This window comes from Staurois parvus, unplaced genomic scaffold (assembly GCF_062004578.1).
Source record: "Staurois parvus isolate SC_StPar_1 unplaced genomic scaffold, SC_StPar_1.0 ptg000227l, whole genome shotgun sequence".
NCBI classification, from domain to species: Eukaryota; Metazoa; Chordata; class Amphibia; order Anura; family Ranidae; genus Staurois; species Staurois parvus.
Window position 1 is genome coordinate 5,245,658 of NW_028318023.1, and position 27,525 is coordinate 5,273,182.

General features: G+C 39.5%; 1 protein-coding gene across 1 annotated transcript in view; it reads right to left on the minus strand.

The window, feature by feature from the left end:
- ANKRD17 (ankyrin repeat domain 17) overlaps nt 1-27,525 on the minus strand; it is a gene marked incomplete at its 5' end in the record, with an annotated part of 115,845 nt that overhangs the window by 74,847 nt on the left and 13,473 nt on the right. Inside the window, 11 exons of the mRNA XM_089679612.1 lie at nt 3,320-4,081; nt 7,939-8,041; nt 8,573-8,716; nt 9,667-9,794; nt 10,742-10,829; nt 10,911-11,020; nt 12,302-12,493; nt 12,941-13,178; nt 25,389-25,483; nt 26,075-26,308; nt 26,418-26,565. Coding sequence (XP_089535738.1) covers nt 3,320-4,081; nt 7,939-8,041; nt 8,573-8,716; nt 9,667-9,794; nt 10,742-10,829; nt 10,911-11,020; nt 12,302-12,493; nt 12,941-13,178; nt 25,389-25,483; nt 26,075-26,308; nt 26,418-26,565 — 2,242 coding nt within the window. The remainder of the gene's footprint in view (nt 1-3,319; nt 4,082-7,938; nt 8,042-8,572; nt 8,717-9,666; nt 9,795-10,741; nt 10,830-10,910; nt 11,021-12,301; nt 12,494-12,940; nt 13,179-25,388; nt 25,484-26,074; nt 26,309-26,417; nt 26,566-27,525) is intronic.

Here is a 27,525-nt window from a genome sequence, read left to right on the forward strand (position 1 = left end):
CAGCTGGTGAAACCAGCCATGGTGAGTACACGGCTGGACAGAGGGACAGGTAAGTGTATTTTAAAAAGTCAGCAGCTACAGTTTTTGTAGTGCTGACGTTTTTTTTTTTTCAACTGGAACTCCGCTTTAAGTGCTTGCAGCAGCTTATTTTTTTTGTTGTGGCACATGATATCGTTATGAATGAAAAGATCTCTTCACTGTATGAAACCTGCAGTTCTAAAGAAGAGTGCTGACAGTTTCTGTGGCATCAGTGAAGCTAAGATTTTTACAGGAGTAAATTTGTTTGATTTGGGTATTGGCAAAAACAAAAAATGGTTTTCCTGGAGTTCTGCTTTAAAGACTTAAAAGTATGGCTATCATGACTGTAGTATGGGGGCCATCAATTCCAGCCTTCAAAAAATGCAAGTTGTCTAGCTTTGTCCCAGATTTATGATGTAAAAGAGTATCATAAATATCAAACAATCAAGCTGTAAATGAGGCTCAGAAGAGTCAATCGTTATCTCTGTGCTTGTTCCAGTTGAGCAGCCTTCATAATTCTCTTGTCAGGGTACGTGAACAAAGGAACGTTTGTTAAGTTTGCAAAATGGCTCTATGATGTTTTCTTTATATTGCTTCTGATAGCTCTAATCAATTAAATCTGGATTTACTTCCACAAATCAGATTGAGATTTTCATACCTATGGCAATTGTGTTGTCACAGCATGCTCAACCTATTTACAGGATAGCCACATGACAATATAGGCTATGTATGATGCCAGGAAACTTGGGGTCCTTTAAAGTGGAACTCCAGATGTGTAGAAAATACAAATTAGATCTCCTACATAATTATAATGTATACATTTTAGCAAACTAAGTAGTTAGATTCCCAACTTCTTCTGTTCCGGACATAACACATTCCTTTTTCTCATATTTTGGGTCACAAATACAGATCAGACCTTGTCAATCAGTGGACCATAGTAGGAACATGCCTGTTCTCTTCAAAGACAAATGATCTGTTTAGCACAAAAATAGGGAAGAAAAAGTCCCCAGTTGCCAAGCTTTTAAGAAGATCATAAACAATTCCTGCCCTGACCATTATCAATTTGTCAAAAATGATATATTTGGAATACCAGCATTATTTTATTGAAACAAGTTGATGTTCTACCACCTCAATTTATTGATTGTGATGACATAAGAGCCATTAGCTATTGCTCGTCCTCACACATCCAACCTTTTTTCTGATGCTACTATCAATGGTAGTGCCTGCAAATTAGGCTGAGAGAATATATGGTTTAAAGGGTTCAACAGTCATTTAGCATCTTAAAACATTATAATACCCACCCAACTCCTACAGCTTTTAAGTTTGATTTTTTTTTCTCCAAAGCCACAAAATTGCTTTATAAAAATGTAGCATAAACCACTGTTTAAAGAATGAGGACAGTAGTAGAAACTAACTGGTTATTCCAGTTATAATTATTTAGTATATGTGGAAGTGTCATGTATATGTCTTGTTCTGAACCTCTGTCCCTGCATGTTTGTCTTTTATTACTTTGGTGTGACACATTCAACATGTGCAGAATTGCAAAACATTACAAGTGGCACTAAACTCTTTCACAACGTAACCTCCTCAAGACTGACATGTGCAGAAGGTGAATGTAATACAGAAACTGGAGAATAAATTGTATTAAAGGCAGGGATTAACATCATCCATCCAAACTATACAAAAACTTTAAAAAAAGGTGATTATTGCTGTGATTGAAATATTAGACAGTAGCCAGAATCTTATTGTTCCGGATATCACTGTTAAAAAGAGTAACTCCACTTTTGTTTAGGAAAGAAAAAAATAATATTCCCCACTGTGTGATCAAGGAACATTGCAGGGATTATAACAACCTTTGTTGCCAATGCCTACATTGTTATACTGAAGAAATAGTTTGTCTGCGTCCTTGTGCAAAATGAATGTGGATGGGAGTGATTTTAGAATTATCAAATCACCTGCTGAACTTGCAGGGTTCTAATGAGAAAAGGGGCAGTCTGTATCCCTTTAGAGGTGATTTCCCTTTGGGAGAAGCTCGCCAGAAAGGACATTTTTGTTGCAGGGGATGCTCAAAATCTAGCATATCTTAGAGCAGACTTCTGGGGGAAAAAAAAAATCAATGAGCCAAATCACACAAGCAGGAATATTTCCAGGGGGTGTTCTGTATACAGATGGCCATACTGCACTGCATTTCACAGAAAATTACAGCACTGCAGATAAAAAAAGAAAGGTAGTTTTCAGTAACATTCAATTAAAATATGATTTGTGTAGCAACTGTATGAGATACTTTTTTTTTTATTTGATTTCTTTTCCCACAACATTGGAGTTACCCTTTCATGGCTCATGCACACAGAGCTTTAAAAAAAAAAAAAACCCAAAACCACCCACCCCGCCACTGTTACAGGCATTGAGTGTTTTTTTTTTTTCCCCCACAGCCTGTAAAAGTACCTCTGTGTAAGCAAATGGGGTTGATTTACTAAAGACAAATAGATTATGCACTTCATAAGTGCAGTTGCTCCAGTGCTTAGTAAATGAGAGCAAATTCTGCAGCTTTCCATCATCTAATCATGCACAAGCAAAGATGCTTTTTTCCTTTTTTTTTTTTTTTTTTTAAAGTTTTGCTGCATGTGATTGGGTATGCTTTGCAAAGAAGCTTCACATCATTTACTAAGCTCTGAACCAGCTGCACTTGCAAAGTCCATTTGCCTTTGGTAAAGCAACTCCTAGATGTCCATGTAAACAAAGGCGTTTACGGGCTGTATTAGAAAATGAGCGTTTACAGGCTGGGGGAAAAAAAAATAAAACACCAAAGGCGCATTGAGCAACAATGCTGAATGTCCTAAACACTAGATGCGTCTAAGGTTTCAGCATTAATGCATTCTAATGGCTAGAGTAAACATTCTGGCCAATGGAATGCATTACTACTCAAAATGCTAGAAGCACCTAAATGCATATGCAAAATGTGATTTTTAATTTTTTTTAAAGCTGCTTTTTCCCCACCAGGCTTTCTGGCTTTCAGAGGAGCTAAACAGATGTTTTGTGTGCATGGGGCCTTAGAATTTTAGGCAACTGGACTTCATAGGTGGTTTAATCTACAAAAATCATCTACAATTACTACCACCACTTACAATAAAACTTTGTTTGACATTCCATTTTTTTAAAAATTGTAAACATAGAAAAAAATATTTTCGAGTTAACCAAAGAGAACAAAATATTCCAAACAGTAATTCTTATGCAGAAAGATCTGTCAATTAAAAGCAAAATGTAATGAACCACATGAAACTAGTTGAACTATCATACCCACCTGCCATGATGTCATCCAGAGTGTCAGTGAGAGTCTGGGCAGGACTGGCTATCATTAACCCTTCTTGTGTTTCTGGCAGGACACCTTGCCCCAGCCCTGTTAGTTGTGCTTGACCTATTTCTTGCTGTCCCACAATAACGCCTTGGAGATCTGCAAGATTAGTTATGGGCCCAGGAGATAGTGTACCTGTGGCCAGTGGCAAAGCTTGAGGCATTGCCAAAGGCTGCATGGGAGTGAAGCCCATTGGTACTGCAGTCTGCTGAGGGTCCTCTTTGAGCAGGATGGTATCAACCTGCTGTAAGTGGGCATAGTCTACCTCTGTGATCTCTTCCCCAACCCCTACAGGAGTTAACAGCCCCAGATGTTGACAGGACTGCTGCTGTTGTTGCTGCTGCTGCTGAAGCTGGATTCTCTGAGCTTTCACTTCTAGATACTGCTTTTTCAGCTGCTGTTGGGTCTTAAGTTGCAACTCTCGTTCTACTTTTTGAAGCTCCTCCAGTATCTTTTGCTTCTTCTGGATCTGTTCTTCACGGGTTTTATTCAACTCCTCTATCTTCTCTTTAGTCAGTTGGTCTGCATGAGCCAGCTCCAAAGACTGTAACTGTGCATTCTTTTCAATGGCTTCTTTGATCCTCTGTTCAAGTTCCGTCAGCTTCCCCTGAGCTTCTTCTACAATGCTCTCTGGAGACTGACTGCTGATGTATCCCTGTGCATCCTGGCTGCTCTCTGGCACATGGCCACTGGACTTCTGCTTAGAAGTAGCTGTGTGAAAAAGAAACCCCCTCAGAACCAAATGGAAGCGCAAAATAAATAGTATCCTCATGACTGTCTGACATGAGGGAAATTGTAAAGCTGCATAAAGACTAAATCCACAAAACTATCACACACTTAAAAATGGATAGTCTATATAAACAAAGACATTTCAAATTAGAAAAGAAAAATAACAGAGGAACAAAAGCAGTATGCAGTGAGAAGCAAAACTGACATTTTACACAAAATTTTGGTCTAGCGGTCAAATAGACTTGGCTCAAAAGCAAGGTGTCTCTTAAGATAAATTAAAAGGGGCATATTACAACTAGTTGAGCGAAACAAGAACCTGAAATTCTTTTTAGGTCATAAATGAAACTTACAACAAAACCAAAAACATTGCAATACCAGCACCTATAGATGTGAGTAAAGCATTGTCATAGCTTTGAACTTTTGTCAAAGGATTGCAAAACCAGAGAAAATAAAATAAGCATAACATTTTTTACTGATGTTCTTCCTCTCCGAAAACCCCTAGAGCACCTAAAAAGTTCTATGCACCACAAGGCATTCCCCTATCTGTGTTTATCAATACTAAACCTGACATGAAACATTTGGTTTCCTCCGTTTCTCTTTTTGTATATTACACAACTGTATTGCAGCAAAGGGATAGTTTAAAAAGGCAGTCCATCCAAAACTAATGTGTTTCAGGTAGATTTAAACTACCTTATGATTTCTATCATGTCTTAGAGCTCTGGTGGAGCGTTCTCTGCCATCCAAGGCCTGCAAATTAGCCTTGACCATCATGGGGTTTATCCTTTCTTCCTGATTCTATTGATGGTCAATGTTTCAGGAATAGTGGGGCAACACTAAAAGATTAAATTAAAAACCTGAAGCACCAAAGTGCGCACAAAAAAAAAAAAAAAAAAAAAATGTTGCTACCAATATAAAGCCCCCCCTTTTCACTCTTCAAATTCACTAAACTACAAGACATCCCCTTTTCTGTATTTTCCTAGCATGAGTGTACTTTTTTCCCAATTAAAAACATTAAATGTATAACCATGTTCTGGTATTAGGAACACCAACACAGACAAGCTGCTACAATAATTTTGGTAGTATTTCTCTACTAGATGTGAATCTGTTTATTGTTCTACACGTTCTGGCGTTCCAGGCTCGGAAAAAGCTTTGAGGGGGGTTATTGGACAAGAAGCTGATTGACAGTAAGAGAAAGTTTATAATTGTCTGATAAGAATCATAAATATGTTGCACTAAAAACTAGGAGTCCATTTTTAATGTGTATTCTCCAGTAGGCGTTATATGACCCCATGCTGTTGTATCCCCTACTGAACTGTAGGATAATTATGAAATTTAAAGCTCTCTCAAAATTTCCCCACTTGATTTCATATGTACCTCAATATGTTGCAAAAACACTTTTTCAGGTTTTCAACCTTTAATCATAAAAGCAATGTTATTTTGTGGATTTCACTGGTTCTACTTTTTTTGCTACCAAGTTTACTATAAAGTAAATCTATGAATTTAGTTAAGCTAACACTGCAGCACAGAACTCAGATCAAACACTGAGTAACCTGTCAAAGGAGCAGGAACATGGAAGCTTAAAAAAAGCACCTGAACAGGATACAGGGTTAGACACACAATGATATACAATCATTACATGGAACATACTAGCACACAAAGTGTTCATGATGGGGGAAAAAATGGAAAAATAGTATGGGAAAAACCATGACCACTTTGGAGGTCACTGTTCAGTTATCTACTGTACCTACTAAAAACTAAAGGAAAAAAAAAAAAAAAGCAGCACATATTGGGCATGAACCAAGAGACATAAAAGAAACACAAAAAAGTTAACATACAGCCACTATAAAGAATAATGAGCTCACACACGTAATGCAAATATTTCAGGAGCAACTCTGAAACATGCTCAAATTAGAGACATTATGCAGACACAATAAGCAATTTTGTCAGCATATTTAATCAGGTTTAGAAATCCATAAGGTAAGAACTTTTGAGGAACTTAAAAGAAATCTCCCACATGATCTCCCTTAGCCTAGTGAAGTACAGGTTTTTCTAATTATTCTGAAAATTTTAAGTTTCATTTAAAAGTATGACATCATGAAACATTTTCCTAACCATTAAAAATATATTGGCACAAGAGAACTGATTAAATATATTTTAGATATGTATTTTTTTGCTTCGTAAGCATGCTCTAATAAAAGCATGTTAAAACATGTTAATGTGCCATTTAGCACCAAGGCTTAACCATGTCAACTGAATGGAGCACATTTAAAAAAAAAAAAAAAAAAAAAAAAATTAGGAGGCAATTTATTGGCATTCACTCTGGTTAAGCTCAGATCGGTAAAAGGTCTACCTGTGGGTTTAATGGGAAAGATAATCCTAACTACCATTTTATTGTATATCTTGCAGGCACTACTATCTAAATCTCTTTGTAAAAAAAATTAAACTATTCATTAAGTTACAGATTATACAAAACAAGTAACAAAAAAGTAACAAAATAACAAAAACTTCATTCAAAAGGTTGATCCATTTTGAAGTTTATTTTTTTTTTAATTGTCACTTATTTTGTATATGCAAGTTAACGAATAATTTGTTAATTTTTGAACAGTTGGTTGTGGTACTATATATCTTTTGAGGATCACTGCACCACAGAAATGTTCAGTAACTTAAGTTGTGGATACTTCCAAGCAAAAATTACTGTGAAAAATTGTTTTTAAGTAATTTATATCTTGCTATAAAAGTGGTAAAAGCATTTTTCTTTGTGTTTATGTAAAGGGATATGGTACCTTGGATCCCTCTGACCAGAATTTATCTTTTGTAGCTCAAGGATTGGGGGGGGGGGGGGGAATCTCTGAGCAGGGCAGCACCCCCCTCCCAATGAGGTATAGGCTGCAAAGCTGATCAGTGTATTCTGACAGTGGGGGAGTCCAGCTGACTCCGCTGTCAGAATACAATGACACAGTGGGGAGAATTCCCACACCCACATCAAATAAGTGGATGAGGAAAATCGGTTCAGTATGTTTTGTTCAGCCCCCTTTTAATGTTACATAAAAATGTACAGCTTTTTTTGTATGTATCTGTATTGTGGCACATTGAAAGTCCATATTCCCATTCCACAACAAAGTTTTGTGGTACGGTGGTTGGAACAATATTTAGCCTGAAACGAAAAAAAAAAAACTGAGCTGTGTATGGCCAGCTGAAGACTATACTGACCAATATGACAAAGTGCTGTGCGACATCACCAAAGAATGAGCAATATCACCCTGTTGCAGGAAGTGAAAAATCAATGGATCTACTGGCAGGATAAGCAGACAAAAACTATGCTATAACACGACAGCTCAGAAAAGAAAAACTGCTCTGTAAATGCTAATGGCTGAAAGCAGCACATGTAATATTTACTTTTATGCGTAATTAAACTAGGATGAAGTAGGAAGGCGGCTTTATTGGTTATCTCCATGTCAGATGTACATGGAAAAGAGAACATTTTAGTGGAGATATTTACCAAGGGAGCCACAAGGCAAGAAGCCAATGGCTCATTCAGTTGGCCAATACACACTTAAAAATTGAAAACTTGCATCTCAGTTTTGGGTGGGTTTTACCTTTAAGTGTATGAAAAATCAAAATCATGAGCAGTTACTATTACCACTACTACTATGTTTCTAAATCAAATTTAGAATGTAGAGGCATAACGCTTTTAATGTATTTCTTTAATATCTTTGATTAAAAGAATGAGACACGTTGCCTCTAAGCAAGAAATATAACATTAGAAGAAGGTGCAAGAGGAATAAGAAATACAAATCTCATTTGTTCAAAAAGATGAAAGGTCTAACATTACAACTAACCTTTACTTCTGACAGGAAGGCTTGTAGACACACTTGCTGGAGGTTTGTCTGGCTCCTGGGGTGGGACAACCATTGGCAGTGCCTGCATTGGTACACGAGGTGCCTAAAAACATGCAATCAATATCACAAAGTACTCCAAGGTAAAAGGAAGAAAAAAATCATACCTAGCAAAACCCACATATGCTTATCACTAAAAAAATATATATTCTTATCTCCTCACAGAATATAAAGACAGTACCAATTTGGTAAACAGGTGACACCACTTTTTAAACAGTTTTCTGTTCTAGAGTCACCTGCAGACAAGTGTGGTCTTCAAGCATCTCAAGTTTGATAATTCAAGTACTACCCCAGAGGAGAGAATACCTTAGCACTAGCCTTTGTTGGTATTTGGCCCCCACCTTGTTTGACAATGACTGCTGCAATGTTAGTGGCTAGGTAGAAATATTAAGCATGTGCTTCCTAAACCCCAATTTAAAAAAAAGATGGTGGTCTATTAAGGATGGCAGAACATTTATTTAACTCTCTAAAATACCATATCAACTTCAAAATTTCTACTTTATTTAGAAATTAAAGTACAAAGTAGGAACGGATTGAGTATAAAGGTTAATACAATAAGAATCAAGACATATATTACCCGGTTCAAATCATGAGAGGGTGGGGTGAACTGTGTAACATCAGGAGGGGGAGCAGAGAGAAGGTTATTGGGATAATCCAACAGGTAGCAAACCACACTGGTGTGACCTCCTTTGGCAGCTTCAATTAACATTGTAGAACCATCCTGCACAAAGAAAAAAAAAACGAAAAAAAAAACATGAGCACAAGAGACGGTAACCATGAACTGTAAATTGTACTGAACTACTTTTTGCTGCTGTGCAGCATAAAAATTATTTTGAAGAGTCTACCACATTTAAAGTTACTGTATATTTCAGTAAATTCAAACTTTCTAGAGATACAAATGACACATACTGCATGTTTTAGATTTGTTTGTATGTCACATCTATTTAACTCTAGGGCTTATAAATTAAATTGTTTTATTAGTATTCGAACTGCCTCAAACTAACCAGATTCAGGCCTGCCAACGAAAATAGAATACAAGCATGAATCACATTGGCTACCCTTAGTAATACCAACAGCCCTTATAACTCTAATAACTGAGGCTCAGCAAGATTCACTTTCTGATTAGATTGAGAGCTAGTCTTCACCTTTTTGCACCCTTTGCCCCACAACTGACCAAAGATTGTACTAATTGGTTTAACCTGCCATTAGAAATGACTGATAGGTATGACAGAGCAGATCAAATTTCAAGTAGTCAGATTGTTCATATTAGAGCTCCTTGGGATTTAGAGCCCTGAGGAGTGTTCTTGAAGAGCGTCTAAGCCCTGGTTCACACTGGTGCGACTTGTCATGCATTTTGACAATTTCAAATCGCATGACAAATTGCACACTATTGTCCGCAATGGAAGCATTCAAATGGAGTCGGAGTCGCACTGATTTTGATATTAGTTCCTGAACTTTTTTTTTTTCGCGATGACGTCGCACAGATGTCTTCCAAGTTGCACTTGCATGTGACTTTGAAATCGTGTGACTTCAAGTAAAGTCGCACGATTTCAAAGCTGGATCAAGTGAGAACCAGGACTAAAAGCACCTCTAACTGCATTTTATTCTGCAGCTGGTTTAACATTTTGGTAACTGCTATGTGGAATCGGAAGGAATTAGGGAAAACCTTACCTTCAATCTGTGCGTTGGATCAGCCCCATGGGCCAAAAGTAACTCTACCACCGCCAAATGTCCTCCAGCACAGGCAAGAGACAACACTGTGTGATCATTATTCAGTGTTGTCCGATTGACATTTGCACCTAAGACAGAAATAAAGTAAGTGAAATCAGTCAGAGCAATACTATTTTCTGTTGGGTTTTAAGAATTTCAAGCAGACATGACAAATGAAAAGTATACCAATTATAAACAAGATACAACTTTTTACATACTAGAAACTAATACATAGACTATTTTGCTTTTCTTTTTAAACATATATGAGGATAAAGAAAAAACTACCTTAGTCTTAAAGGATATTAAGTAGCCTACAATTTTCATAAACTATCTACCATTGTAGAACCATTATCTTTACACTAGTCTGCTAGTTTCAGAGTATATTTATAAGGGTAAAAATTAAGAGATTTATAATGGCACTATAGCAGTAGTGAATACAATATTGTCTATGTCACTGCAGGTGCTGTGCACTGCCATACTACTTTATGTATGAAATGATGGCTGAACAATCTTTAGATTGGGCATGGTTCAAGAGAAAACTGTGCAAAAAAGGACATAGATAGGCAATGTTGCATTTCCAGACCTGAACATTTTTTTTTTTTTTTTTTAATTTTGGCGTGGGGATTCCCTTCAAAATCCTAACCAGACCCAAAGGGCTTGGTATGGATGGAAGGGGGGACCCCACGTCATTTTTTTATTATTTTGTAATTGCCGGCTTTTTTTTTTAATTTAACATTCAGCTGTCAGTGGGGGTACCCCGATGACAGCTGATTACTCATAGGTCGTTGGCGCCCCATGTTTCTCTACTGGCTAATAAGAAAACCCCAAAAGCTAAAACCACCGCATAAAACCGTGCAAAACCGCAGAAAAATCACAGTAAAATATGCACGAAAAATCATGCTAAAAAAGCTACATTCAGATGTGAATGGAGCCAAAGAGTTCAGAGCTTTAAACAGACCTCAAAAATAAAAACAGAACAGTGATCTTTTATGATAAAAGAGGTAACCAAGGGGTGCAATTATAAATATGAATGTACCTTTACTTATGAGGAACTGAACAGTACAGACATGACCAGCTCTTGCAGCTTTCATCAAGGGGGTCCTCCCTCCTTCAGATTCATGCTCCTTAAAACATATAGAAATGAAACTTAAGAAATGCTTAAGGGTCTAGTAAACATGGACCAACAACTAAAGGAAATTGCTTACCAAGTCCGCACCAGCTTGAAGCAGCACATCTGCCACATCCGTATGCCCATTTTCACAAGCATACGTCAGAGCTGTGTCACCTGTTGCAGTTGTTGCATGAACATTAGCTCCTGCAGAATAAAAGCAGCCATTTTAACGAATACAGTATAAAAAATCCAAAATATTACGAATTTAAAAGCGTAAACATCTACAGTATTGACAGACCTATGCCCCAATATTTAACCACTTCCTGGGGTGTGAATGCACCTGCGCCCCCCACCCGTCGGTCCAGGGAGAGAATAGAGAACACGGTACCGAGTAAAAGCATCACTACATTTTACACGCATGCGTTAGATTAGCACATTTAACCCTTTGATCGTCCCATAACCCTCCCAGTGCCATTAGTATAGTATCAATTGATTGTGGGCCAAGGTAATTTCTATGCACAATACATGGCCGGCCGCCCACCCAAATTCAGCTCTTGCCAGACAATTCGCATGGAAACCTATAACGGTTTCTGAATTTAAAACGCTTTTGGGCCTAACCCTCAACATGGGCATTACAGAAAAGAATGAATTGTGGTAATGTTGATCCACAGAGCCAATTCATCATATGCCTGTGTTCTCAGCTGTTGTACTGGTACGTCGCTGGACGTGAAGTTATACCGAGATGATGCCTGCAGCTACAGGCATCATCCTGGTATCATTTTTTTCAACTGGTGGTCGGTTCTTCTTAAAGCACTAGGATCGGTGCTTTTTTTTTTATCTAATGCTTTACATTGCAGAGGAGAGATGTGGGGTCTTATTGACCCATCTCTCTCCATAAAGAGGACCTGTCACTAATTATTTCTATCACAAAGCTGGCATGCATTCCTTGTGATAGGAAAAATAGTGCTTAACATTTTTTTTCCCCCTTGAAAAAAGGGCAGTTAAAAAAAAAATAAAAAGTTTAAAGTGCCCTCGTTCTACCATGCTCACACGTAGTGGTGACCGCATACATAGGCCACGCCCACATATGTAAACGGTGTTCAAACCACATGTGAGGTATCGCCACGAACGTCAGAGCAAGAGCAATAACTCTAGCACTAGACCTAACTTTGCACAGGTAACCTGTAGAAATTTTCTAAAGCATCACCCATGGAGATTTTTAAGTATGGCAGTTTGACTCCAGTCCACAAGCATGCGCAAATTTTAAAGCATGACCTGTTGGGTATCTATTTACTCGGCGTAGTATCATCTTTCAGATTTTACAAAGAAATTGGGGTATATATTGTGCGTTTTTTTTAATCATTAAAGTGTATTTTTTTCCAAAAAAAAAATTGCATTTGAAAAATACATTTTTAAAAACTGTCCGTTTCGGTTTTTGGCCAAGTGCATCCAGAATTTTCATTTCGGTGTATCACTATAACGTACCCGCTGCAAGCAGATATTTCACCAACTCTAGGTGACCCTCTTGTGCAGCTTCCATCAAAGGAGTGGAACATCCAAGCTCTATATCTGCACCAGCTTTAATAAGGAAGTCTGCTACCTCCAGGAAACCTCCACAACACGCCAATGTGAGGGCAGTCTCTTGAGTCTCCTCTGTCTGAGCATTAATGTTTGCACCTATAAAACAATTGTAACATTAATACAACATTAAAACATTTTTTTAAAATACAAATGTAAAGCTCTTTTGCATGTGCAAATGTTGGTTCTGGTTTGACAATCTTCCATACACTTGTTCACAGGTTATTTTTCATTTTGATACTAGAGCTAAAAACCATTTCCATGAATGGAGCCCAAAACTTTTTTCTTTTGCCTATGTGTCCCTTTTGGAACAAAATTTGTTCATTTGATGTCAACAGAACACAGACAGCTTTAAAACACACTTTTATTAGTAGTATAATGTGAAAAATGTATAACTTATGCCAGTTGCTTTATTCCTACTTTTAGCAGGACAACTGGTGGAAAACCTCCCCAAAAGGTGACGTATGTTTTTTTTTTTCTTAAACAGACAAGGCAAAAAAATTGCCAAAGATCAATAAACACCAAGGACAATACATTTAAGCTCACCTTGCCCAAGCAGCAATGCAACCATTTCCTCATGTCCTTCTCGGGCAGCTTCCATAAGTGGTGTATAGCCTTCATCATTTACCTCCTCCAGGTTAGCACCTCGTTCTATTAGTAAAGCTGCCAGTTCCACATGACCACCACAAGCCGCAAGAGTCAGAGGAGACTCAAAAGAGTCAGCAGGCATATTCACCTGGGCTCCACTGTCAAGGAGTAGTCTAGCTACCTCTACATGGCCATCCTGTGTGTGACATACAAAAAGGAAATTGTTGACACAAGCATAATATACACAGTAATAGGATTTAAGTACTAACCGTAAAATGCTTTTCTTGGGAGTCCATTGAGAGACACAGGAAATCATTAACTTTCATGGTTTATCACCGCCTAAAATTAGACTGGACACTGGCTAACAAAAAAAAAAAAAAAAAAAAAAAAAAAAAAAAAGACTGCACGCCAGTCCAGGGTATACACTGGAGTGAGTGAAAGCCCGTAGACCCAGTAATAGCTCCTGGAACAACTTTGGGAGTAGAGGCCACTCTCCCAGGTCCAGCACTGCCGGCTGATAAAATCTGCCAGCCAGCTATTTACTTCTCGAATATGCACAGCCAACTAAGATGCAACATGCACTTCAGCCCAGGACTATCAGTACAAGCACTCTTGCCACAGCGAGATTTCTGGTTCCTCCGTGACTCAACCACTGTGACAATTTGATAGAACCTGAAACAAATAGTTCAATGCAGAAGGGGCAGCCAAATCTCCAGGATTCTAATAAGGAAACAGACTCTATAAATAATGTTTCTTGCACAGACAGGTGAGCTGGACCCCTCTCTGCCTGACAAGCGGACAGCCATTGTGGAGAGTCTTCAAAAATGTCAAGGACTTGCCCAGCTTCATAAACAAACTCCTGAGCCACCAGGCCAGGGATAGCCTGGTCCTTGACAACAGAATCTTCCTATACAGTAAATTTTTCCTTAAATTCAGGAGTAATAGCAGCAGAGTACAACTTCTCAGGGATAAGTTCATTACTCAAGAACTTTAACTACTCAGAATCAGAAAGCCTCTGCAGCCAATGGCTCACAAGCTATGGTAAACCATATAGAGAGTGTGCTTCTGACCTCTGACTAGAGTTTGCAAACAACTGTATAAATTGGGGAATAAAGTCTTCCATGACCAGAAAAAAATACTCACATAAAAACAGCAGAGGACCCAGCCGCACCCAATGGGGCCAAGGAGGGCTAGAAGGGACTCCAGGCTGCAGATGTCAGCATCATAAGTAGGCGTGCTGAAAGCAACCCCCACCTCTTTAGTAGGAAGTTAATTGTGGGCACCTTGTACAGAGGGACAGTCCCTCACTGTCTCGCAGTGTGTTTAAACTTATACACATGTTGTGCTCACAGTGAGGTTAGGCAACATATTGGCTGAAGAATAAAAGGCCAGGGCTAAAGTACTCATGAAATTAGAAACACTGGTTATCAGGGGAGTTCCTAGAAACAGGGCTGATCAATATTGGGTGCTGTAGAAACTACCGGCTGGATACTGGAGACATCAAAGATCAATGCAGATATTCACCAGCACACCAAGGATCTCCAAATGTGGTCCAAAAAAGCTTTTATTGCAGAACAATCACCGCACAGAAGAAAAAGTGAACCATCATGTAGCCGCGCAGGCAGGCATGTGATCACATGCATGCCTGACGAAGGGGTCCTGTGTGGCTCCGAAACATTGCACTTTCCTTCTGTGATGTGATTGTTTTCCAATAAAAGCCTTTTTGGACCACATTTGGAGATCCTTGGTGTGATGGTGAGTATATGCACTTATCTACTCACCAATAAGTCTTCAGAGACAGGGCAGAGTAGGTACTAGCCAGATAGAGATTACTGTAACCATTTGAGCTCCGAAAGATTTCACCTCCTTTATGACCAGGCCATTTTTTGAGATTTGACACAGCGTTACTTTAACTGGCAGTTGCATGGTCATGTAATGCTGTACCAAACGGCAGGAAAGAGCAGACACAGCTTTACATTTTCTGTTGGAGTTTTAATACCACTTTAAGAGCTTAGGCCACGGAAACAAGTTGTATGATCTACCTGGCAATGGTGGAGCAGCAAATAAGGTGTCCTCTAACAAAACCTCCAGAAAGAACAAAAAGGGACTCATGTAAAACCATGTGTCAGCCCCAACCAGATCCAAACAATATAAGATAAATTTCTAGTTTTTTGGGGGCAGGACAGAAGAAAGGGAGGAAAATGTCTTCATATAGGTAAAAAGGGTAGGTTTTGGCCTCAAAACAACCTTGTTCTTGTGAGAAAAAAAAAAAAAAAAAAAAAGGCTCTTTACAAGAGAGCGGCTATCTCAGAAACACACCCAGATGTGAAGACAACGTTAAGGAGGTTAGGTCTTCCAAAGAAATGCCTCTAATCAATTCAAAGGGCAGTTCGAACAGCAGAGAGCAAGTTAAGATCCCAAGGTGACACAGGTCGTCTAACTTTGGGAACTGTATGAGCAACTCCCCATAGGCAAGTCTTGATAATGGATTTGGAGGCAAGAAGTTTCTGGAAGAGGATGGATAAGGCAAAAAACTGTCCCTTAAAAGGTACTCAAGGCCAGACACTGGGCAAGGCCAGACTAAAGACAGGGCAAAATACAAGTGATAGACTAGTCCCTGGGGTTAATTCTTCTGTTGTCCCACCATGCAAAGAAAGTTGTCCTTGTATGACAGTAATTTTTGTGGGAGTTGGACTTGCTGGTTCGGAGTAAAATGGGAACAGTCAGAAATAACCCTGCTGTTGAAGCCAGTGGTGAAAAAGCAGGACGCTTTGCAAGTCTGGTCTGTTTGGAAGAGGCCACGGCCTATTCACCAGAAGTCTGAGTATGTCTGTCTACTACATACTTCTGGGCCAGTTCGATGCAATGATAATCACTGGGACAGTTTCCTCCTATATTGCACAGCATTTGTGGGAGGAGCTTCATCAGAAGTCAAAAAAGTTGGACATGGGTCCCTGGAACAGCCATTCCTGCAAAGGCTACAGGATCCCTGGTCTTGGCCATGAACTGGTTAAGCGTGTTGTTGAACTCAGAGGACAGAATGTCCAGATACAGAAATTTTGAAAGGCCTTGCAACACTGAAACCATTCTCCTGGGTCTAGCTGTTGAGTTAGGAAATCTTCCTGGCAATTTGAAAGAGCTGAAATCGAAGTTTCTGCCCATGAGATTAGACACGTTTCCTTTGGGGCTGCCAAGCTTGATTTAATATAGGCCACTGCTCTGGTATTTTCTAACTGTACTCTGGTTGACATTGCAGAAAGGAGGTCCAAAGTTGCAGAGACAATCGGATGGGCTCTTAGTTCCAGAATTCCAAAGGGGAGTTTTGACTTCTGCAGTGAGTGTCACCTGGACACAACTGTAGTCCGTACGATTTGCATCTGTTCATACCACATTCAAACTCTTGAAATAATTACTTTCCCAATTCCAGGGCAAGACTGGAGATCCACCACGTCAGGGAGATCTTTGTTTGGCTGGACAGAAGCATTGGGTAATCCAAGGTTTGATCTGATTTTTCCACATCTTGAAGGTGCTAGATTAAAGGGGTCTTGAGTGAAATTGAACAAAGGGAACTGCCTAGAAATAGGTCAACAGTTCCTATGACTATATCTCTGTATAAATCAGCCAAGGGAATGCAGCATGTTCCCAGCACCACAGGCGAGAAAGGAGGGGGAAAAAATGCAAAATTTTAAATGTGCTCATGCTATGAAGTGTTTAGAAACAAAATGGCAGGGATTACAATAGTGACTACCTCCTAAGCTTTTGCTCACTAAACCATAGTCCATATAGAAGGTAACCCAGTCTGACATTATCCACAATGTTGAGTTTATTAAGCACTTGCCCTCCAGAGGATTTAACCCCTCCCCACCCGACCAGGTCATTTTTTGCTATACGGCGCTGCGTTCCTTTAACTGAAAATTGCACAGTCAATGCAACACTGCACTCAAATTACATTTATGTCTTTTTTTTTCCCCCACAAATAGAGCTTTCTTTTGGTGATATTTGATTGCCTCAGCGGTTATTTTTTGCACTATATTTTTTTTTTTTTTTTTAATTTAGTCATTTATTAAATTTTTCATGTTAATACAAAAACCCAGAAAGGGAAATAATTCTCATACGAATAAACATTTATAACATTTCTACCTTTCCCTTACTAAAAACTCTTTTCTTTCCCATCCCACTATTCCCCCTTCCCACCCCTCATCCCCCCTCCTCCCCCTCTGCAGACTCTAACCCATTCTAATCTCTTGAGGCTTGTTAATTTCTTTGCTAACATCCTAGTTCATATTTTCCTATATTTCTCTTTCAATCCTGCTCTTTCCCACTTTTCCCATCTCCTAAAATAAACTCTCATCCTATCTTCCTGCATATGGTATGATTTTTCCATTCTACCTATCTGGTTTACTCTATTAATCCAGTCTTCCTCCTTCGGTACCTCAGCTTTCCGCCAAAACTTGGGTATCAACCCTTTCGCCGCATTCAAGAAGTACCAGATACCTGAATCTTTATATTTATTTACAGATGTCTCCACATTGTGTAGGAGGCACGTCGTTGGGTCTAACCCTATGTCAATTTCAGTTATTTCTTTAATCAATTTGACTATTAACTTCCAAAAAACCTGGATTTTCGGACATTCCCACCATATGTGAAACATCGTGCCCATCTCTCCGCATCCTCTCCAACACATATTTAAATTTTCCCCATTCATCTTGTGCTCTACACTTGGTGTAATGTGCCATCGTGTGACACACTTATAATTAACCTCAACCTCTCTCATACTAACATTATCGTGTATCAATCTAAACATCTTTCTCTGTCTATCTTCATCAAACCCAACTCCCATATCCCTTTCCCATTTTGTGATAAAAATTAACTTTGTGTTTGTGTCTAATTCTGTGAGTATTCTATACACTTTAGAAATACCGTGCTTCCCATCCCTACGTGTCTCTAACAACCTTTCAAACATATTCCACTCCTGTTTTATTCTCAGGGGTTTCGGTAGATTTCCAATAAAACATTTCAATTGATGATATTTCCACTCGTCTATTCTAATAAAAATATCTCCCTTCTTCTCTATTAAATCTTTAAGTGGTCTCAATTCCCCCTCCACCAAAACATCTCTCAGTTGGGTGTCCTCCTTTCTAAACCATCTCCCTGATATCTTATTCTTTCCCGGGGGAAAGTACTCAGTATTTGTGAGAGGCATTAATATAGAGTTAAATTCCCATTTCATATTTTTGTGTAAATTGTCCCATACCCTAAAAACATTTAAAGTATAGGTACTTGTGCTTTCTTTAATTCCCCTGAACTGTGGTGGAACCCATATCATCTGACTCAGTCTAATGCCACTAAGATCATTTTCAATTGTTACCCAACTTTTCCCCTTATAGTTAAATGTCCAGTCATATATTCTAGCTAAAACCACTGCTTTATAATATCTCTTGACATCTGGGAGACCCAATCCCCCTTTCTCTTTAGTCCTACTCAAAGTTTCATATGCTATTCTAGGTTTTTTATTCTTCCATATGTATCTTGTTAACATTTTTTTCATTATCTTAAAGAAGGCTTCTGGAATTTTAATTGGTACCATTTGAAATCTATATAGTATTTTAGGCATAATTACCATTTTGACTAGGTTTATACGTCCTATCCAAGATGGATTTCCTCCTTCTAGTCTTTTTAAGTCTTCCCTGATCTCATTTATCAAAGAGATATAGTTTAATCTATACAAATGCTTAGATGAGGCAGTGAGTTTTATCCCTAAGTATTTTATTTCTTTTTCTTTCCATATAAAGGGGAAATCTTTTTGTAATTTTTCTTTTTCACTCTTTGGTATATTAATATTCAGGATCTCTGTTTTCGATGGATTAATTTTTAAATTTGATAGTTCACCGTACTCTTTCAGAATCTTCATTATATTGGGGAGAGTTATTCGGGGATTCCCCACATAGAACAGTAAGTCGTCTGCAAAAGCCGCTACTCTATGTTCTATGGATTCTATCTGAATTCCCTTTATCGATCCACTATTTCTTATTATTGACAGCAGGGGTTCGAGTGATAATACATATAGCAGAGGGGACAGTGGGCAGCCTTGTCTTGTACCATTAGACATTCCAATGGGTTCTGATCTCTCCCCATTTACCGTGATGATTGCAGTAGGCTCTCTATATAATTTACTTATCCATTCCCGCATTCTATCACCTATCCCCAGCGCTTTTAAGTTGTCCATCATAAAGCCCCAGTCCACTCTATCAAATGCCTTTTCTGCATCGATTGACAAGAGCACCACCGGGGCTTTCCCTTTTCTACTTTTCTGAATAAGCATCAGGGTTCTCAAGCCGTTATCTCTACCTTCTCTCCCCGGTACAAAGCCCACCTGGTCTCCGTGGATCCATTCAGGCATCAGATCCCTCAACCTGTTTGCTAACACCTTTGCATACAGTTTAGTGTCAGTATTCAATAATGAGATAGGTCTATAGCTGGAGCACTGAGATGGATCCTTTCCCTCCTTGTGAATAAGTACCACATGGGCCTGTAGGGATTCTCTCCTCACTTCCATCTCACCTCCTAGAGCATTCATATATTTCTCCAACTTGGGTAACAGTACTTTACTAAATTTCTTATAATACTTAACTGTATAGCCATCCGGGCCTGGGCTTTTTCCTCCCCCTGTGCTTTTTAATGCTATTTTAATTTCTTCCTGGGAAATTTCTGCGTCTAGGAAGTTCAGCTGTGCTTCACTTAGTTTTGGTAATCCCGCATTTTTTAAGTATGTCATCTTTTTTTCATTAATTCCCTCTTGAGCTTCTTTTAGGGGGGCTTGGGGGCTAATATTATATAACTTTTTGTAATACTCCGTAAACACTTTAATAATCTCTTTATTTGAATGGACCAACTGCCCCTTTGAACTTTTTATCTTTTCTATATAGTTCCTATTTTTCTTTTTATTCAAAGCTCTCATTAGATATCTTCCTGGTCTGTCTCCCCATCTATATCTCTCATTCAAAACCCTGTTGTATACTCTTCTCTTCTCCTCATCCATCAACCTCTCTAGCTCATCTTTTTTATCCAGTAACTTCTGTCTCGTATCTTTTGTTATTTTCTTCTTATGGATCTGCTCCAAGTCCGATATTTCTTTTAATAGCCCACTGCCCCTCTCTCTTCTCTCCTTTTTCTTCCTTGCTCCTGTCGCAATCAGGATTCCTCTTATGAATACCTTATGGCTTTCCCAGACTGTAGCTATCGATACTTCCTCTGTTTCGTTCTCCTTAAAGTATGCCTTAATCTCTTTCTCAATTTTCTGAACTACATCCTCATCCAGAAGAAGAGCCTCATTTAATCTCCACCCCAATCCTCCAGTCCACCTTCTTCCCCATCCCATTTTCATTACGACCGGAGCATGATCCGAGAACGTCCTTGTCTCTATGTCAATTTTAACCAGATGATCTATAAGTTGGTGGTCTATTAAGATGTAATCTAATCTCGAGTATATCTCGTGTGCATTAGAGAAGAAAGTATAGTCTCTGTCTTTCATATGCGTTATTCTCCAGGTGTCCACTAGTTGATATTCATGCATCACTTTTTTCAAAGCTCTCAGAGATCTACTCCCCTCTCTTTGCACAGAAGAGGTATTATCCTTTTGTGGGTCCATACAGAAATTTAGGTCTCCAGCTACTATCAAACGCCCTTTTTTAAATTCCATTAATTTTTTCAACAGGCCCTTCATATACATCTCCGGGTTTTTATTAGGGCAGTATATATTGGCTAAAGTGCACTCAATCCCCTGAAGTCTACCCTTTAAGAATAAAAACCTCCCCTCCGGGTCGGTTCTTCTATCCTCCAGCTCAAATCTCATATTCTTTGCCAGACCTATTGCAACCCCTTTTGCTCTTTTAATTGGAGAATCTGCATAGTACCATATTGGGTAGTGTTTGGATTTCAATTTCACATTTGCCTCTATCTCAAAATGCGTCTCCTGTAAAAATACCACTGACGTCGCCCTATGATGTAACTCATTAAACAACCTAAATCTCTTCCCTGGACAACTCAGCCCGTTCACATTATACGTTATAAACTGTATTTCTTCCATCATTCCCAATTAACTCCATCTCTCTTCCAGATTGCCTCTTCCTCTTTATCCCTTCTGTCCTGCAGAGTATTAACCCAATACCTCCTCCCCTCCCTCCCACCCAAATCCCGTCTCTTCCCCCCTCCCTCCCAAACCACCCCCCCGCCCCACCCCCCCACCCCACCCCCTTTTAGGCCTTCTACCTGCCTTTCAATCATTTGTGGTGAAGATACCACCTTTGATTTTTTGTTTAAACCTTGGGGTTGAACTCCTCCCATGTACGACTTACCCACCCTCCAACCACCACCAATTCCCTCGCTTCCTTAAAATTTTTTAACCTTAACGGGACACTTTGGGGAGAAAGTTAGGGGACAAGAGAAAAAAAAAAAAAAAAAAAAAAAAAAAAAAAAATACTCACTCTATCCCAACTAACTCCTCACTACCTCCCCCCTACCTACTTCCTGCCATACTTCTTTTCCCCCAATACCTATTTCAATCTCTGTTTCCCACCCACTAATCCTCATTCTCTGCAATTCCAGTCTGTCACAGAAGTCTCTTAAGTCCTCGGGAAATCTCATGTATGCTGTAACACCGTTCTTCCATCCGATCAGACACTCTGGGTTACCCCATCTATAATGGACATTTCTTGCTCTCATCTGCTCTAACAGGGGCCTCAATGCTCTTCTTCTCCACAAAGTCTCGTACGATAGATCCGCAAAAATCTGGATATTTATATCTCCATAATTAATAGAAGTTCTTCCTTTAATCCTTCTCCAAATCTCTTGCTTATCTCCATGATTTTGCAGCTGAACAATCAAATCTCTTGATTTTTCCTTCCCGATACCTTGTTGGGGCTTTCCTGATCTAAAGACTCCATCCAGTTTAATTACCTCTGTTTCAGGTCTATCATGGCGGGGGAGGGTCTATCAAGGGGGAGGAGCCTAAACATGGCGGCGTCGGAGAGCACGATGTGAGTGCTCTCCGATAACCCACGAGGAGACCACCACCACGAGAGCATTTTAATGCCCGAAGCCCTACCTGAGCGAGGAGGTCCCCAGGGGGAGAGGGTGCCGGCGTGCTGAGGGGAGAAGACGGCGAGTGCGGATGCGGAGCTCCGGGCGGTGTTTGTATCGCGGAGACCTGGGACCAGCTGTCGGGTTGCCGGGGAGACGGAGCAGAGCGGCGTGACCACGCTGGCTAGCCGCAAAGCCGCACTGGGAAACAGAGGCGCCGGCCGGTTCCCTGACAAACGCCGGCTCCCTGACAGGAGAACAGAGATGCCGGCTGTAAATCTATAAAATCATCAGCAGCACAGGAGTGGAAGGCGACAGAGCACATAAATCTACAGAAGACCCTGCAGGAATCCCCCAGAGACATTGGATGAGTGCGGTGAGTGGACGGCTGAAGATCTGAGTCGACTCACTGGGTGAGGGAACAAGTGAAGGAGGGTGAGTCCATATGTATGATCCCACATATAATTGTGTAACTGTGTTGAACTGTGGGAAGGACTGCTAACCACCAACAAAGAGAGAAAGGGGATTCCCAGGGGATTGGAAAAGTGAAAACAGAATTGAAAAGGGAAAGAGAAATTACTAAGTGGCTACAGAAGAGACCTGGGAAAAGAAATAAGAAAATGAAGTGTTAAAGTGGCAGAGACTGTTTAATATTAATACCCCAATATACTGCCTAAAGCCTCCTGCTGTTTTAAGAGCTATACTAAGTGCAGAAGATATGAAGAATAAAAGCGCTAAAGGAAGTGGGCTTAAAGGGTCACAGACGGGCTCAATTAAAAAATTTACTTCCCAGGGTAATGCGACTCCAGAAAGGGCCTATAGTGGAAATGAAAAGGGGGAAATGGAAACTACCTTGAAGAATAGCCCCAGATTGTCAATAGGTCTGGATAGTAGTAGCCAACAATGGACAGAAAACTTAGCGAGGAAAGATCTTGAAAAAGATTTGCAAGTGCCGAACAAAAGAGAGATGACTGTAATGTTCAAGGACTTGGAAAAAACTATTAAGCAAGAAATGACAAATATACGTCAGGATCTAGGGCATCTGCTAAAGAGAACGGAAGAAATAGAGGGAAATATCAACAAACATACCCATATCATTTCAGACTTAGGAAAAAGGTCCGCTTTGATGAGGAATATGCAAAAACAACTGCAGTATAAAATAGAAGTACATGAGAACAGGTCTAGGAGAAACAACTTGAGGATAAGAGGATTCCCTGATATCCTGAAAGGGGGAGAACTGCAAGAAAAAGTCTGTAAAATATTTTTTGCACTATAAAAGAAAAAAAAAAAAAAAAAAAGACCGCCAATTTTAAGAAAACAATATTATTGACTGACATTTTGCTATTAATCATGTCCAGTAAAACTATTTAAAACAAAAAAAAAAAAAAAGTCATAAATTTAGGTCAAAATGTATTCTGCTACACGTCTTTACTAAAAAAAAAAAAAAAAAAAAAAAAAAAAAACCCCACACAAAACAAAGCTCTATTTGTGTGACAACATTGAAAGCTGAAAATTGGCATGGGCAGGAAGGGGGTAAAATTGTCCAGTATTGAAGTGGTTATGTCTTGGATTTTAAAAAATTCAAACGTTAACAAAATGAAAAAACACTTTTCTGGAGCATTTTTCTGAATTTCCATGTCTCTTGATGGATGAGAAAAATACAATTTTACATATGTCAAAATGGAGACCATGTTAAAACAGAAATCTTACTGCATCTGAATTAAAAAAAATAAAAAAAATTGTGCTGGCCTTTTATTTCTGTTGCTTCTCATCTAACATAAATAATGCACAATACTGCATGTCTGCTGAGTCTAAACAATGCACAAATCCAGACAATTTTAGAAAGGCAGCATACTGATTTTATATTACTCATAGCAAATACATTTACTTAATGAAGTCCGCAGCTTTTTAAAAGGCTAAATTCACCTTTATACAAAAATAAATAAATGCAGGCAGGACAAAAAAAGCATTTTTTAAAATGTTTTTTACACTGCAGCCTGTAAGGCATTACACCCACGAACAGGTAGCAGGGTACAATGCCTGAATCCTGCAGGTTCTCAGCCCATCTCTCTTGTTAAGGCAGTTACTGAAAGGGAGGAAGTATCAATGGACTATGAGAGTGCTCCCCAGCACCATAGCAGTTCTCTGAGAAGCTCATGGAGACTGACAATAGATGTAGTTCATTCACGCACAGAGCTGTTTTGGGTGCCGGGGGTTTAGTCGTCCCCACAGAGAGCAAGGGTCCTAATTCAGCTGTTGGCAGGGGACAGGCTTTTTCTACCCTGGTTATAGCAGCTTTAGACAGAGAACAAACCATAAGGCATTGCACACCTTTTGTTTTTATGAACCTGGATTGCATTTAGCAGATTTAAACTAAAAGTTTAACTGATCTTTATGTGATGAGGAGAAAAAAATCCAAGCTAAACTACAAGCATAGTTGGATGACTCCAGCTACAATTTATTGCTCAAAATTCAATCTAATGAAAACTTACCATGCACCTTTATCCATATGTTTTTATTTGTATAATGCTCCTTTATAGCTACCCTTTTATTTACTTACATTATATTTTATTCATTACAGTAACCAGGGTAGTACTGCTCAGGACATGATACTGCAATGCTGAATTAGAGGACAAAATGGCACCCAATCTCTAATCATATTAGAGACTTACAGCACAAATTGTCACCAGAATACATGGTATTTAAGCAGCTAAAAAAGTACCTTACTTGCTCACAAACAAATCCAACACTATTCATGTTGTATTTCTACAGTCACACTTGCCAAGCACACAACCTTTTGAGTCTGTATTTAAAGTGGAGCTCTACCCAAAAGGGGAAGTTTCGCTTTAAAGCTTCATCTCCCGCGCCCCGTTAATAATTGGAATCCCACACGCCCACCCTGTAGCCTTCTCAGACATGTGACAGGCCCCATAAAACTACGAGACCATTCACAAAGCACAGTGCTACTCGCGCATGCGCAGTGGACACCTGCCTGTGAAGCCACAAGCTGTCACAGCCGGGTGCCCAAACTGAAGATACTGGCACCAGGGAGGACGGGCTGCGGTGAGGACAGCCGGCGGACCCGGCTGCGGTGAGGACAGCCGGCGGACCCGGCTGCGGTGAGGACAGCCGGCGGACCCGGCTGCGGTGAGGACAGCCGGCGGACCCGGCTGCGGTGAGGACTGCGCTGGATCGAGGGACAGGTGTCTAATTTTAAAAGTCAGCAGCTAGTTTTTATAGCTGCTGGCTTTTATTTTTTTAATTTGACTGGAGCTCCGCTTTAAATAATATCAGAGCCGCAGCCTTAGTAGAGGTAGCAATTACTTACCATGCAAGCTTCCATTAGGGCAGTGTGCATTTCATCAGTTTTATGCTCCTGGTCTGCTCCTGCTTCCAAAAGGAATCTCACCATCTCTAAATGTCCTAAAAAGTAAAATGAAATTTAAATCCCAACCCTTAAAAGAGCAACCTACAGAGGTGTATTTTATACATATTTGGTCTAGGTGGTTTTATGACAGAAAACACTGTATTCCAAAAGCCAAATTTTAGTTAAAAAAAAAAAAAAAAAAAAAAATAGCTTTATCCCTAAATCAGGATCATGTTTTACTAATGAGAGATAGAAACAGATATACAATCAACTTGTACCTGAAAAAATTGGGAAAAGATGGTAATGCCATATCATGACAGAACAAAAAGTATATTGTAAATACTATTTGAGAAACTCTTCCTTTAGCGCTCAAAATGGACCAAACCAGTCTGCACATTAGCTATGAGCTTAAGACTCTAAAAAACTGCTAACATTCCTTATACTACCAAAAGTATATAGTCTTTAGGACTTATTTTGGATGATTTGTCCTTCATGAATTTCCTTATAATTGGAAAAGCACCACAAAAAAGGCAAAAGGCCAAGATTTTGATAACCACATAAGAGTTACGGCAAATAAACATAATATTACTATGTTATAGGAGCCACTGGTTAAAGATACAAAAAAGGTAAAGATTTAAAATATCTACCTTTATAGCATGCCAAAGTTAGTGCACTCTCTTTAAATTCATTGGAATGAGTATTGATTCCAGCTCCATTTTCAAGAAGGACCCTGGCCACCTCCACATGACCAGCACTTCCTGCTTCCATAAGAGGTGTGTGACCATTCTCGTTGTGGTCCTCAATACTAGCACCTGATTCCAGCAGCACCTTAACAACATCTACATAGCCGCCAGCACAAGCATATGTAAGTGCTGTGTTTCCTTATTGGAAAAAAACAAAACAAAAGTATTTAACACAAACTTTTTGAAAGCAACTAGTTCGGCAGAAAAACTGGAAAACCTACCTGTAAATTAAAAATCAAACCCATACCTGTGGATGACTGGGAGTTCACATCAGCATCGTGGGCTAGTAGCAGCTTCACAATTTCAACATGCCCCCCATTAGCAGCAGCCATCAATGGAGTAATATCTCCTTTTATACCTCGATCTTCTACATTAGCATGCATAGCCAAAAGAACCTTAAAACAAAAAATGTAATAATTAGCTGTATAAATAAAACCTATGCATCAAAATGCCCCTTCCTGCTTAGGGCATTTTTCAGTGATGTCACACTTTGACAATTACTCAGTCATGCAACACTGTACCCAAATATCGCATCGGTCACAGTGACTACACGGTGCAAGGGCCAATCGCAATGGCCCAGTACCCCAATCAGTGATTCTCTGCCCCGGGGGGGAGCACAAGGCGCTCCTCAGGGAGGACATACAGGTATGTCCTCCCAGAAAGACACTGTTCCCTCCCAGCCACTGCACATAAACGTGGTTAAAGTGATTCTTTCATTAGGCTGGATCTGGGACTTTCAAAATATAATGGGAAAGTGGGCTTCCCAGCTTGCTTGCATATACTATTTTTATGTTGTATTGTTTAGGTTATTACCCTCAGCCCACAAACCAGTATGCACTATATGCCAATATCAACTTCACAGTTAATCAAGCACATTAAACTTATCAAGCACAAGAACCACCAAGCCTTTGCTAGCCATAAAAAAACCTCTGTGGAACTCTGACACTGGTTACACTTTGTTCAGTATTGATCGCAGCTGGGGAGCAGTGCCTTGCGTTTTTACAATGCAAGGCATTGTTTCATCCCCTTTTTATTCTAAACTATAATGGAAGGTTGCTCTGCTCAGCTGCCATGCATAGAATCGCAGGGACATTCATTTTTCCACATCACTATTCCCCACAGCGTGGAAATGCAAACAGAGCACAACAAAAATCATTTGTTTTCTGTGTGCCCTTGCACAGGGCTGCTACAGTAGCTCTCTGCTAAAGTAAGAACCCGCCCTAAGGAATTAACTTGTCAGACTTTGGGATTAAGCCCTTTCTCACTATTCTATCAAATGTCTTAGTGCCCAATACGGTTAATCACAAGGGAGCAGGGGAGGGGATCTGTGGGCATGATTTACCCTGAAGTTTAGG